General features: G+C 44.7%; 1 protein-coding gene and 1 long non-coding RNA gene across 3 annotated transcripts in view; one reads left to right on the top strand and one right to left on the bottom strand.

The window, feature by feature from the left end:
* The window catches only part of UBAC2 (UBA domain containing 2), a 172,611-nt gene extending 168,333 nt beyond the window's left edge, over positions 1 to 4,278 (bottom strand). The window contains exon 1 of one of the 2 annotated variants that reach the window (XM_059378139.1): positions 4,091 to 4,278. In XM_059378139.1, coding sequence (XP_059234122.1) covers positions 4,091 to 4,121 — 31 coding nt within the window. In that variant the 5' untranslated portion in view covers positions 4,122 to 4,278. The remainder of the gene's footprint in view (positions 1 to 4,090) is intronic. The other variant, XM_059378138.1, reaches the window with a different exon arrangement.
* LOC132002889 (uncharacterized) lies at positions 3,600 to 11,894 on the top strand. Its single transcript, XR_009400065.1, has 3 exons — positions 3,600 to 3,830; positions 7,100 to 7,195; positions 11,782 to 11,894. It is a non-coding gene; the product is annotated as an uncharacterized LOC132002889 (long non-coding RNA).
* The last annotated feature ends 166 nt before the right edge of the window (positions 11,895 to 12,060 follow it).

The following is a 12,060-nucleotide window of genomic DNA, read 5'->3' as shown; positions in this document are numbered from 1 at the left end:
GTCTCCTCCTTCCCTACCACCCCTCAGTTGCTAGACTTGCCTGAGCTCCTGTCCTCAGCCTCCTAACTCCACTCACTGCTTCCAGCACCCTGACTCATATCCAGGGCAGAGCTCCCACCTAACCACCCACATCTGGTCAGCGCCCTCTCGCCAAATGCCCCCCTGGTATCTCTAACTGGACACATTAAATGTGGCAAATGCTGAACTTGTCTTTCCCCCACAACGAGCTCCCCCTTTTCTGCATTCCCCGACCCTAACGAATGGTAACACCATCTGTCCATCCAGAGCCACCTTCAACCCTTCTTCATCCCTCAAATCCAACAAGTTTTATTTATGGTTATTTTTCTAAGTTTTTATTTATTTTTTTATGTGGCAGAGAGAGAGTATAAGCAGGGGGAACAGCAGAGGGAGGGGGAGAAGCAGGTCCCCGGCTGAGGGACTCGATCCCAAGAGCCTGGGATCATGACCTGAGCTGAAGGCAGACGCTCTACCGCTTGAGCCACCCAGGCGTCCCTCAACAAGTTTTATGGACACGACCTACCTACTCACACATCTTTAGACTCTTTCTTCTCTATCCTGTTCATTCTCACTGCTACTACCTTAGCTGGAGCCTTAAGCATCTCCCGCTGGACTCTATTCACTCTGCCCCTTCTGCCAGCCACCCTCTTGTTTTGATGTAAATTTCTCTGTCCCTTAGAATCTCCTTGGGATGCTTTAAAAATTCAGATTTCTGATGCCCACATTAGCCCTTCTCAATCAGTCTGTCTGGGGATGGGACCTGGGAATATGGACATTCAGAAAGTTCCATGGTTGATTTTTTTTTTCTAGCTAGGATTCGGGCAGCATTTGGAAACACTGCTGTCACCACCACCAATAACAACCCCCGCCCAGTCTTCCTTCCCCCAGCACCGTAAAGCATTCCTTAGTGCTCTAGATCATTACCTCCTCCTGCTTCTCTGGACTTTGGTCTATCATTCATTCCTATCTGTGTTCCTGAAGAGGAGGAACCTCAGCCATTCCTCTACCTTCTCCCCTAGCTCCTCCTCTTCTCCCTCTTCAGGTGGATGATTTCACCACACACTTCTTAAACTGCTCAGTCCAGCCATTACTAACAATACTCTAATTCACCACCTCCTGCCTCTTTTCCAGGCCTGCCCAGGCTCTGTTGCTCTTTGAGGGCCTCTCCCCACTTGCATGCCTGACAAACTCTTACTTATCCCTCAAAAATCAGCTCAGATATCACCTGCACCAACAACTGTGCCTCTCCCTTAACCAGCCCACACCCCATCAATAAACCCACAGCACCAGGCAGACAAGTAGTTTCATTTCTTTTTTAAAATATTTCCCCACTAGACAATGAACTTGAGGGTGGGAACTAAACCTGGAATACATTAGACATACAATTAATGTTGGTTAAGTCTATTGTTACAGAGTGAATATACTGTGAAGTGACTAAGTAATGGGAAAAACTTATAGTAAGTATAATAAATGATACATCTATTACTTAACACATAATTAAATGATGCACTGGTCTATAAGCAATCTAAAATAAGTCCTGAATAGGTTTCCCATACACTTTTATCAAGCCATAATTACATGACTAGATAGATAGCAATACAGTTTCAAAGACATAGTCACAAACACCCTATCCGTGATTTAATGCCCTGGCAGTCCCAGCTTTCTTCAGTGCTTTGAAAATGCACTGCTTTGTCTGTTTCAGTCTTTGTGCTTGCCTTGCTGTTCCCTTTCTGCAAAATGTACATTTTTCAACAAACTCTGATGTGGCTGGGTCCTTGACACCACCTGGGTCTCAGCTCAAGTGTCATGTTCCCAGATATCTTCCTGACCACACTTGCTGAAGCAGGCACCCCCATAACCTCAATCTCCAAACCATTATGCTCGTACTGTCTTCAGGACTCTCATCACTATGGGAAATCACTCTGTTAATTACTTGATGCTGGTTTCCTTTACCTGGTTTACCTCCTCATCCTCTGTACACAAACAGTGTGGGGCCTACATGGGTACCCAATAGACACCTGTTGAATAAATAACTGAGAGGAAGGCAAATGTAACACTAAAACACCATTATCTACCAGTCACATAACGAGGGACATATGCAGGAGGTAGGAAAGGGCAGGGACTCTTTCCCTTGAAAAGACAATGTTCGCTCATCATCCACAGGGTCACGGGCAGGCAGATTATCCTTCCAGGGATACTCACTCAAAATCAGAACTTTGACTTACCAAAGAGCCACACAACTTGCTAAATAAAATCACTCCCTCTCACTGGACAGCCTTGCCAGGAAAAATTTTAAAGCAGATGATTGCTCACACCCAGTCTGGCCAAAGACCAGTCCTGGAAAAACTGCCCAACATCCCCTAAAGGAATACAAGGGACCGAGACTTGCTCAACATTGAAATCCCAGCAACTAGCAGTTTCTAGCCCATAACAGATGCTCAAAATGTTTGTTAAATGAGTGCATGAGACATGGCCTTCTGAGGAATGGCCATCCCATCAAGTCTTACCCTGAGGATACACTTATTTCAGAAATAGGTCAAGGCAGCTGAGGAGAAGCCTTGGCCTACGCCTCTCCCTGGGCAGGAGTTCGGTTCCTAGAACTCAGTACTCATCAACCCTGTGCCTTAGGTGATCAAGTCTGACCTTCCCCAGCGTCACCATGTATCAAAGCAGAATAAACTTTGCCAACACAATGACTACTACAGTAACCAGTAACCTAGTAATGCAGTAGAGTAACCTTTTAAATTTTTTCATGTATTTTGGTCAGAGGGAAGGATAGTTCAAAAGGCTGAAATAACTAAAATGGAATATTCAACTATTAATTTTATATCCACCAGTGTAGGGGTCACTGCATGATCCCAAGAAAATCACACCACCTTCTTGACCAGCAGTGCCAACAGTCCTATGTTCTTTATGCAAAGGGTAGTCTGGAGAAGATTAACTAGCCAGCAGCTATAACCTACTCTAAGGCCAATGAGTGAATCGAATTAATTATGAAACAAGGGAAATCATAAATATTCAACCCACTCCAAAACCTGAGAGTGAGGAAGATTTAAAATTATGCCTGTGTCTCTGATACTCACCCTCAGCCTAAGACCTGTATTCTCGGAAAAGGCTTCTAACAATAACGGTAGATCTTTAGTATTTGGAAATGTCAACTGCTTCCATACCTGGGCATGATTAAGTTCTCATGTGGAGAGACAGGAAGTACTAACAGGGACAAGCAACTGTAAATTATGCTGTTCAAAACCGTTCACTGTTGCTGTCCCAGTGCCGAACCTCACTGCTGTTTACTTAACACACAGGCCACCTTACCAAGAGTCAACTGAAAAATTTCAGGGAAAAAAATAAAATTGTCCTCAAGGCTAGATATATTTCTTTTCCCTCTACCTGCTGACCACCACTGACATTCGAGTGCAAGATGACGGCAACATCCAGCAGCAATGTCCGCACTTTCCTGCCAAACGACTTAACTTCCTTCCACTTTAATGTACTTTCATCAGTTTGTGTTTGTCTAAAAACTCTTAAAGGAGATGGAGGAGGAAAGAAATCTAAGCAAACCTGAGGGGTCAGTTCCCGAGACAGAGGTTGGAAATTTGCATCTGGGGGAGAGCCAGTTCGGTCCCTCTGTAGCCTAAATGGAGCAAGGTGACTGGGAAGGGGGCAGGCTTCCAGCATCTGCTCCTCCAGGACAGCCCCTTCTTTCTGCCTGGCACACGCGCCGCTGAACACAAGGGGTCGAGCCCGGAGAACACCGGGACACCCAGCCCGACCCTAACTGTCCAGCCTGCCTGCAGCAGCCCCTGGAACACGTGAGCATCGCACCTGGGGTTCATAGGTGGGGGGCCGGGGCTGACGGCGGGACTCAGTCCGCACTTGCCCCTCCAGGCTGAGGTGGGGGAGTGTCCGCTGCCCCTCACGGGAAGGAACCCCTAAGATATGGGCGCGGGCATGGAGGGTCGGCCCCCAAACCTCCTGCAACCCCGAGGGTCCCCTTTGCCCCCAGGCTTCTCAAAGAGGTGCCCAGGGTCGCGCGTAGGGAACAGCCAGGATGGCGGCAGCCGGTACTCACAAAGCCCACTGGAGCCGGTGCTGGTGAACATGGTCCCGCCGGACCCGGAGCCCCCGCGGGGGGACAGGGGGAGGGGAAGTGGAGGTGGAGGGACCCGGCGACCGCGCAGGCGCACTCCCGGCGTGGCGGCGAATCCGGCAACTGGATTCTACTCCAGGGGCTGCTTGCGAGCGGCGCATGCGCAGCCCAGGGGACGCGCCGCTCCGCCCGCCCGCCCCCTCCCTTCCTGCCTGGGAAGGGAAGTCGGTCCTCAGTCGGAGGGGTCCGTCTGTCCGGGTTTTGCCGACTGCTGCGGGTCCCCTTTAGAAAAGCAACGGGGGGACTTCGTGGGAGGAGCGGGAGTATAACTCCTGTGGAGTCGGCGTGGCAGCTGATTCCTCGGGAGTGCCGGCGTGGGGGGCATTCCGGGTGACCTCTACCCTCTCCCCAGACGGGACGCCCGGCGCGTTCCACGCATGCTCAGTCTTTCCGGGCAGCCCCCGCGAAGCTCGCTCCCCCGAGGACTGTTGACAGTAACTATCTGGGGTTCTGGTGTCCCCCAGGTGCGAGAGGGGGACAGTCGCCGAGAGCTGCGCTGTCCAGCCCTTTCCCGCGTCGATCCCGCGCGGAATCCCCTCAGGCGCCGTGAAAGGTGCTCACGGGACCCCACCCTTCCGCACCGCGCCGGCAGGTGGTCAGATCCCAGGGGTGGCGAGTCTATGGCTGAGCGATCTTGCTCCCCAAACTTCTGCCTTAGCGGCCTTGCAGACCTAGGCATTTCATTTTTTTTTTCCCTTCGCAAAATGAGATTAATCTTTACTAAGGCAAAGTCATGTTTTTTAAAATGAGTTTGAGCCTGAAAACTTTAATTTTATATTATGTAGTTATTAAAGAATACGTATTGTGGGGAAACTGAGCAACTACAAGGCTAAATGAAAAGGACAGGCTACACAGCTGTATGGCATACTTTGAAAAGAAAATACTTTTGGAGTGTTTGTAAGGGCCAGGCACTGAGTGAGCTAAATCTGGAATTTGTGGATCAATAAAACACAGTTCCTGCCTTGAAGGAGAGGTGAGAGTGACCCAGAATTTTATCACTGATTTATTGCTAGAGGGCAAAAGCAGAAGTGACTTATTTTCCTTAGGCTTTTATTTGTTTTACAGAAGCTATTGGTTGACAACAAAACCCTTAGCCTACATAGGTCACTGGTTCTCAAAGTAGATGCGGCTACCCCACCCCACACCACTTTATCCCTAAAGTGGGATTCCAGAAGGCCAGAACCATTTTCATAATTGTGGTAAGATATTTTTCTTTTTTTTAATATTTTATTAATTTATTTGACACAGATCACAAGCAGGCAGAGAGGCAGGCAGAGAGCAAGGGGAAAGCAGGCTCCCTGCTGAGCAGAGAGCCTGATGCGGGGACTCCATCCCATGACCCTGAGATCATGACCTGAGCCTAAGGCCAAGGCTTAACCCACTGAGCCACCCAGGCGCCCCTAAGACATTTTTCTTTACTCTTATTCACTCAGGAAATGGAAAGGCTGTATAACTTAGTGAACCAACATTCTCCACTTGATCAATGCATCGTGTTACAAAATCATGCGTGGGTAAGATCAATGCAAACTGCAAGATAAACCAATACGTTTTAGTGTAACAGTACAAAAAGCTCATTGATAGGGCCTCAGATTTCTCATTCCAACTAATCTTTAAGAAACTACTGCTTGTTAAGTTATGCTGTAGTATCAGAAAAAAGTCCATATTATCGGAAATGACTATTAAAATGCTTCCTTTTCCAACAACAAAATCCTGTGCGGCCAGATTTTCTTCCTGTATTTCAATCAAAGCAATGTATCACAACAGACTGAAAGCAGAAGCCAATAGGAGGATCCAGCTGTCTTCTATAAAGCCAGATCTTAGACATTTGCAAAAAAATGTGCAATAATTTTATTTTCCTCCATAATTTTTTGCTTGAGAATGTGCCGCAATTTTTCACAAAAATATATTAATTATATTAATGTGCAATGGGTCTGTTATTTTTAAATGAATTCCAAACAGTTTTTAAATTTTTCCGTCTCTTAATTAATTTCTAATGTTTCTAATAGATGTAACTCATGTTAGCAAAAGCTCTCATAGTTCTCGATTATCTTTAAGAATGCTAAAGAAATCCCAAGATAAAATGTTGGAGAACTGCTGAAATAGGAGATAAAGCACTTTGAAGTTTAGAAAAACAAAGACAAAAAAAAAAAAAAAACCCATTCACTTATTTATATTCAGTTCTGCAACATTCTTAACTAAATGCACAGTAACTTAATACGGTATGCAGTCCTTGCTCGAGAGTATTTTCAGGGATCTGTACCTTGAGTGTACTCTGCACTCGGAACCTGGACATATCAACTGATAGAAAGCTGTAGGTTTGTCTTGTAAGAAGCAAGTATTGTCCTTGCATGGCAGCATCAGCTTCATCTGGGATCTTGTTTGAACTAGAAAGTGCCAGGCCCTATTCCCAGACTTACTAAAGCAGCATTTAGCAAGACCCTCAGGTGATTTGTATGCAAAAGTCTGAGAAGCACTAGTGCAGTGATTCTCAACAGGGGGCAGTTTGGGGACTCCAGAGGACACTTGCCAATATTTGGAGACATTTTTGGTGTTACAGTTATGAGAGGGGCCCACTAATGGCATCTAAGGGGCAGATGGGATGCTGGTAAACATCCTACAATACACAGGGCTGCCTCCCATAGTGAAGACTTCTCCTGTGCATCCGAGTGGCCCATTGGGTTACATATCTGACGCTTGATCTCAGCTCAGGTCTTGATCTCAGGGTTGTGAGTTCAAGCCCCACATTCAAGCCCAGTGTAGAGCCTACTTTAAAAAAATTTTTAAAATTAAAAATTTTTAATTTCAATAGCGTAAGGATGAGAACTCCTATACTTGTGTGATTTAGCCAACGGTTATCACACAATCCCAGAATGCTCAGTGTTTATCATTTCTAAAGTCCTTGCCTGTCTTTCTACCTTGTCTCTTCTCTAGATTGTATTTTGGAGAGCTAATTCTGTCAGTTACTAGGAATCATCATTTGCCTTCCCATGTCTTGCTGAATCTGCTTTCTACATTGGGGTAATAGTGGTAAGTTTGAAAGAGTAAGCCCGTAGAGGGCAGGGAATGTGTCTTACCAGATGTTGTATCCTACCCATTTTGAGTCTATTGGTGTGAAAACATTGTCTTCCTTTCCTAAAATAAAACATAGCATCTCTAAGGTTTTAGCATTAGAAAGCAGATCTCCAGAGGAGTCCTGGGGGAAGGTTGCTGACCGAGCATCCCTGACACAGCTTTTCCTGTAGATTTCAGCTTGCCTTTAGCACCATGTTTTTTTCGTAGAGCAGAGCTAGAAAGAATTTTTCCTAAAGAATACTAACAGTAGAGGGGGCCAACCACAACCAAATTAAGAACCACAGACTTCCAAAGTACCAAGTTCTGATCATATGACAGCTATTATACCTTTACCTTGTAAACCACATCCTGTTTTTATATTCTGGCTGAGGACCCCCTTTCCAAATTAGCAGGGATTGTAGTCAGCAACCTTTTGGAGGAATCAGTAGATAATGACTAGGGTTGATGGTCAGTCCTTGGGTAAAGTAGCCTTTACACTGCATCAAATGCATTTTTAGCATATAATATCTACGAAACTAATAGTTATGAAGAAATAGGTCTGGAGGGTTTTTTTTAGAGTACTTGCATCTTTTTACTGATTCAGTAATACTCATTATAGATGTCTACTGAGCATGGAGCATTTTGGAAACCTGTTAAGTGTATTTTGGGTTGTCACAATGAATTGGAAGAGTCTGCGTGGTGTCCGGTAAATGCCAGATGCAATCCTTTTACCAAAAAAATTTAATTGTTCTCTTTTCTAACTTGTGTTTTACTCTCCAACCTCGTATTTCTTACGTAGGTAAAAGTCTATTTGTATCTTTCTGAATCTAGAACCAATTTCATTTTACATGTAAACATGTGCCTGGCAGAGTTTTAATTCATGCTGAATTTGCCAGGAATGCAACAAGTTACTGTTTCAGTTGTTATTTGGAACTTAATCAAGAGTTTTTCACCAATTCAAAACACCATTCCACATGCAACAGCTCTGCTTGTCTCTTTGAAGTCACCAGTCCCAATTTACACGTGGGAACAATGCACTTAGTGATTCTGTATCTTTAAAAAAGATGTATAAACCTAGCCTTTATTATAAAAAATACTATATATAATGTGAATATTAAGAAAAGGTGTTGAGACCCTGCCTCTGGCTCTCTGCTCAGTGGGGAGCCTGCTTCCCTCTCTCTCTGCCTGCCTCTCTGCCTATTTATGATCTCTCTGTGTCAAATAAATAAATAAAATCTTAAAAAAAAAAAAAAGAAAAGAAAAGGTGTTGAGAATAATACTCCATTGAATATTTGAAAGTGTCCATATGCACAGCATAGTTTTTTTTTCCAATTCATTTACATGAATGAACAAGGACCAATCCAATCCAATCCAATCCACCAAGATTAAGTGAATATTATATAGAGACACAGAGTTGGCAAAGGTAGAAACTTCAGAGAGAAAATTGCTTTAAAATACTTTGTTCTTTGATACTAACATGTAATTTTTGTTTCAATCAATGAGAAATACTGATATTGGAATATTACAAAGTGATTTGACATAGATAATCATATGTACCAGAAATGTTTAAATGAAGCCTTTAAACTACAAGTCAATAAGATTAAGATTACTAAAGAAGGAAGTATCATTTTTCAACAAACGTAGGTCATTTTAAGAGATGCTTTCTTGCCCAGAATTTTCACAGTTCCTGTATCCGTAGCAGATAAGACCAGGTAGGTCTAAAAGACTGGTCTGGGACTGTATTGCTAATGTTCATGCTATTTAAAAACATAGAACGGTTAAGTCTAGAGATCAGTGTGGATTTTTAATATCAATTTAGGTGATTTATCCACTTAGAAATGATGCTGCATATTAGCCAATTTGCAGGAAATGTTAATTGAACTAAAACGTGATTTAGGGGGAACATCCTTCTTTAACATTATTATATCAGAGAGTTCCCAACTGCATATTTAGATGGAAGGGGTTTCAGTGCAGTGGAACAATTCCTGCAGAAGCAACAAAATGTAACAACATTTGAGATTTCTTTTAATAGAATTAGAACCTCAGTAAGTTTCATCAATTAATTAAAAAAATATTTCAGATGATCCCCATCTGTTTTAGCTTGGGTCTCACCCAAGGCAGACTTTGGGACAAAGTTTCAAGTTATCTGGAAGCTGTCCTAGGAAAGACCAGTGAGGGAATGGGGAATGAGACAGGGAAAGGAGGGGCGGAAGCCAACGGAGGTGAGTTATCAAACAGATTAGCACTGTGAGCACGTGGAGCCTGTGCCCACAAGTCATCCCACTGGAGGGGCGGGTGGGCAGGGGTCAGTGTCTTTCTCCACGACTCCCATTGGTCCCAGAGGGCCACCGTGAGCAATTTGTCCACACTTGTAGCCCACCCCTGTGAGTGAGCAGAGCAAGACTGTATGCTAAGAGCTGCATCTGGAGGGCAGGGGAGTGCCTGGGTGGCTCAGTGGGTGGAGCATCTGCCTTTGGCTCAGGTCAAGATCCCAGGGTGCTGGGATGGAGGCAGCATCTGGCTCCTTGCTCAGTGGGGAGCCTGCTTCTCCCTCTCCCTCTCCCCTCTACCCCTCCCCCTTATTCATGCTCCCAATCTCTCAAATAAATAATTAAAATCTTTTTTTAAAAAAAAGCAGCATTTGGGAACTAAGACTCCACGGGAGTAGTGGGGGAGTAAGTCTTGGGCCATAGGGTTGCCCGTAGGCTTCATATTTTCGTGGCACAATCCTAAGAAAACTGGGCTGAGAAATTTCTGTATGGAAATTAATGGTGGGGGAGGTTAGGAAGTGATAGGGTTGCTTTGCCTTTTTCTTCTCGTCTTCCTCCAGTACCCACCCTAGTCTACTACCTTATTTCTCTAGAGCTCTTTCTTTTTCTGATTCAGCTCTGTTTCCCATCACATATCAAAGCATGGGGCCCTCTGGATCCGAGTTCTAGAGATGGAGTGAGGCCCTAACGTGTGGCGGGATTTCAGAATAGGAGATCAGTTTTCTGTTGCTTCATCACTACCCATCAGGAAGTATTTTTAAATCATTCATATAGAACCTGTCACATTTGTGAGACTGTCACACTTCCTCATCTTCTCCACCCAGACCATCTGCTCTTTCTCGGAGGCTAAGTTAAGGTTACTTCTCTTGTGTCCGTACAACATGTCCCATCTGTTCATACCAGACAGGCACTTGCTCGTCCTGCTCTCGTTTTCACTCTGCTCTGCGGCGGCCTTCTGGCCTCTCGTTCTTCCCTGCACCCTGCCTGGCATCGCGTCTGACCTCCTTCCACATACCACACAAGCTGACATATCTATAGGTGGATGCAGTCACTGTGCCTCTGAATGGACAGAGAGGAGATATATTTGGGACACCAGCAGCATCCGCTAGAAGTGGGGAAAAGGAAGTGAGACCAATTCCCTTTACCCTATATCACCTCTGGTCTCAGCATGGGCCATTTTCATAGGGCCAACATTTTCTTCCTCTTAATGGATATGGCTACTGATTGGTACTATATAAGTGACTCCTCTCGGGGTAGCTGCCCTAGATCCTTGCCAAAGTGCAAGCTGGATTATAGGACATCATCAAAACAGGAAAGATAGGCAAAACATCATAATTCCATCCCCTGACCAGGCTGTGTCCTCTTCCCAAACCGCCCAGACATCTCCTGCCCATCAAAGCAAGGCAAAAACCCACAGATCTCCTTCCCCAGGGTTGTTTCAACAAAAGTGGGAGCCTATCTCTCACGTGCTCACTTTTAAGCCCTACTCAGAGATGTAAGAGATTATCACCTTCAATGTTTCATCTTGCTTGCTTGTCCATCTTTATGGCCGGTTTATGCTGAACAGTAGCACCTTGATTCAAACTGATTCAAACTCATGTATTCAACATAATGTTCCAAAGCAAAAGGCACCCATTTGCTCTTTTATTTCTCCTTTTTCCATGGTGAGATAATCACGAGAATATTATATAGGAAATTTTTTATCATTCTTATTTCCATTATTGGCAGTATTTTTTATTGTAAATCTGTAGAAATGCAATTGAACTGTGCATACGCAGGAAGAGTGTCACTACCACAGCAGCCAGTGAAAAAAGAACACATGAAAATATTTCAGAATTTCAGAATATAAGCTAGAAATACAAAGTGAAGTACTGAAAACTGATGTGACAATTCTATGCCACTTAATTTTGGTTATTGATGATAGAGACAGCATGAGCAGAGAGAGGGAGAAGCAGATTCCCCGCTGAGCAGGGAGCCCCCAAATGGGGTTCAGTCCCAAGACTCCAAGATCATGACCTGAGCCAAAGGCAGACACACAACCAACTGAGCCACCCAGGCACCCCTGACTTTAGTCTTTCTATTTTTTATGGAGAAAGAAGCCCAGGGCTTTCTTTTATCCTCCTCAGTGTTATTAGCTGGATTGTGTAACCAAAAAAATATATATTGAGATTGTACCCCCAGCGCCTCTGAATGTGGCCTTCATTGCAAATAGGGTCATTGCAGATATAACTGGTTATGATGAGGTCATTATGGAGTAGGGTAGGAGCTAATTCCATATAACTGCTCTCTTAGACTCTTACAGATCCAGGGACATCACGCTGTGACAACGGAAGCGGAAATCACAGTGCTGTCCCCACCAGCCAAGGAACACCAGGGATGGCCAGCAAATACCAGAAGCTGGAAAAGGCAAGAAACAGTCCTGCCCTCCAGGTTTCCATGGGAGCACGGCCCTGCTGATCCCTGGATTTGGGACTGACAGCTTCTGGGACTGTGAGGCAGGGAAGTTCTATTGTTTTAAGCCCCCCAGGTTGTGTACTTTTTATGGCAGTCCTAGGTGACCCTTGGCTTTCC

Source organism: Mustela nigripes, chromosome 15 (genome assembly GCF_022355385.1).
Source record: "Mustela nigripes isolate SB6536 chromosome 15, MUSNIG.SB6536, whole genome shotgun sequence".
Lineage (NCBI taxonomy): Eukaryota > Metazoa > Chordata > Mammalia > Carnivora > Mustelidae > Mustela > Mustela nigripes.
The sequence above is the reverse complement of the archived record's forward strand: the minus strand, read 5'-3'. Positions and strand labels throughout refer to the sequence as shown.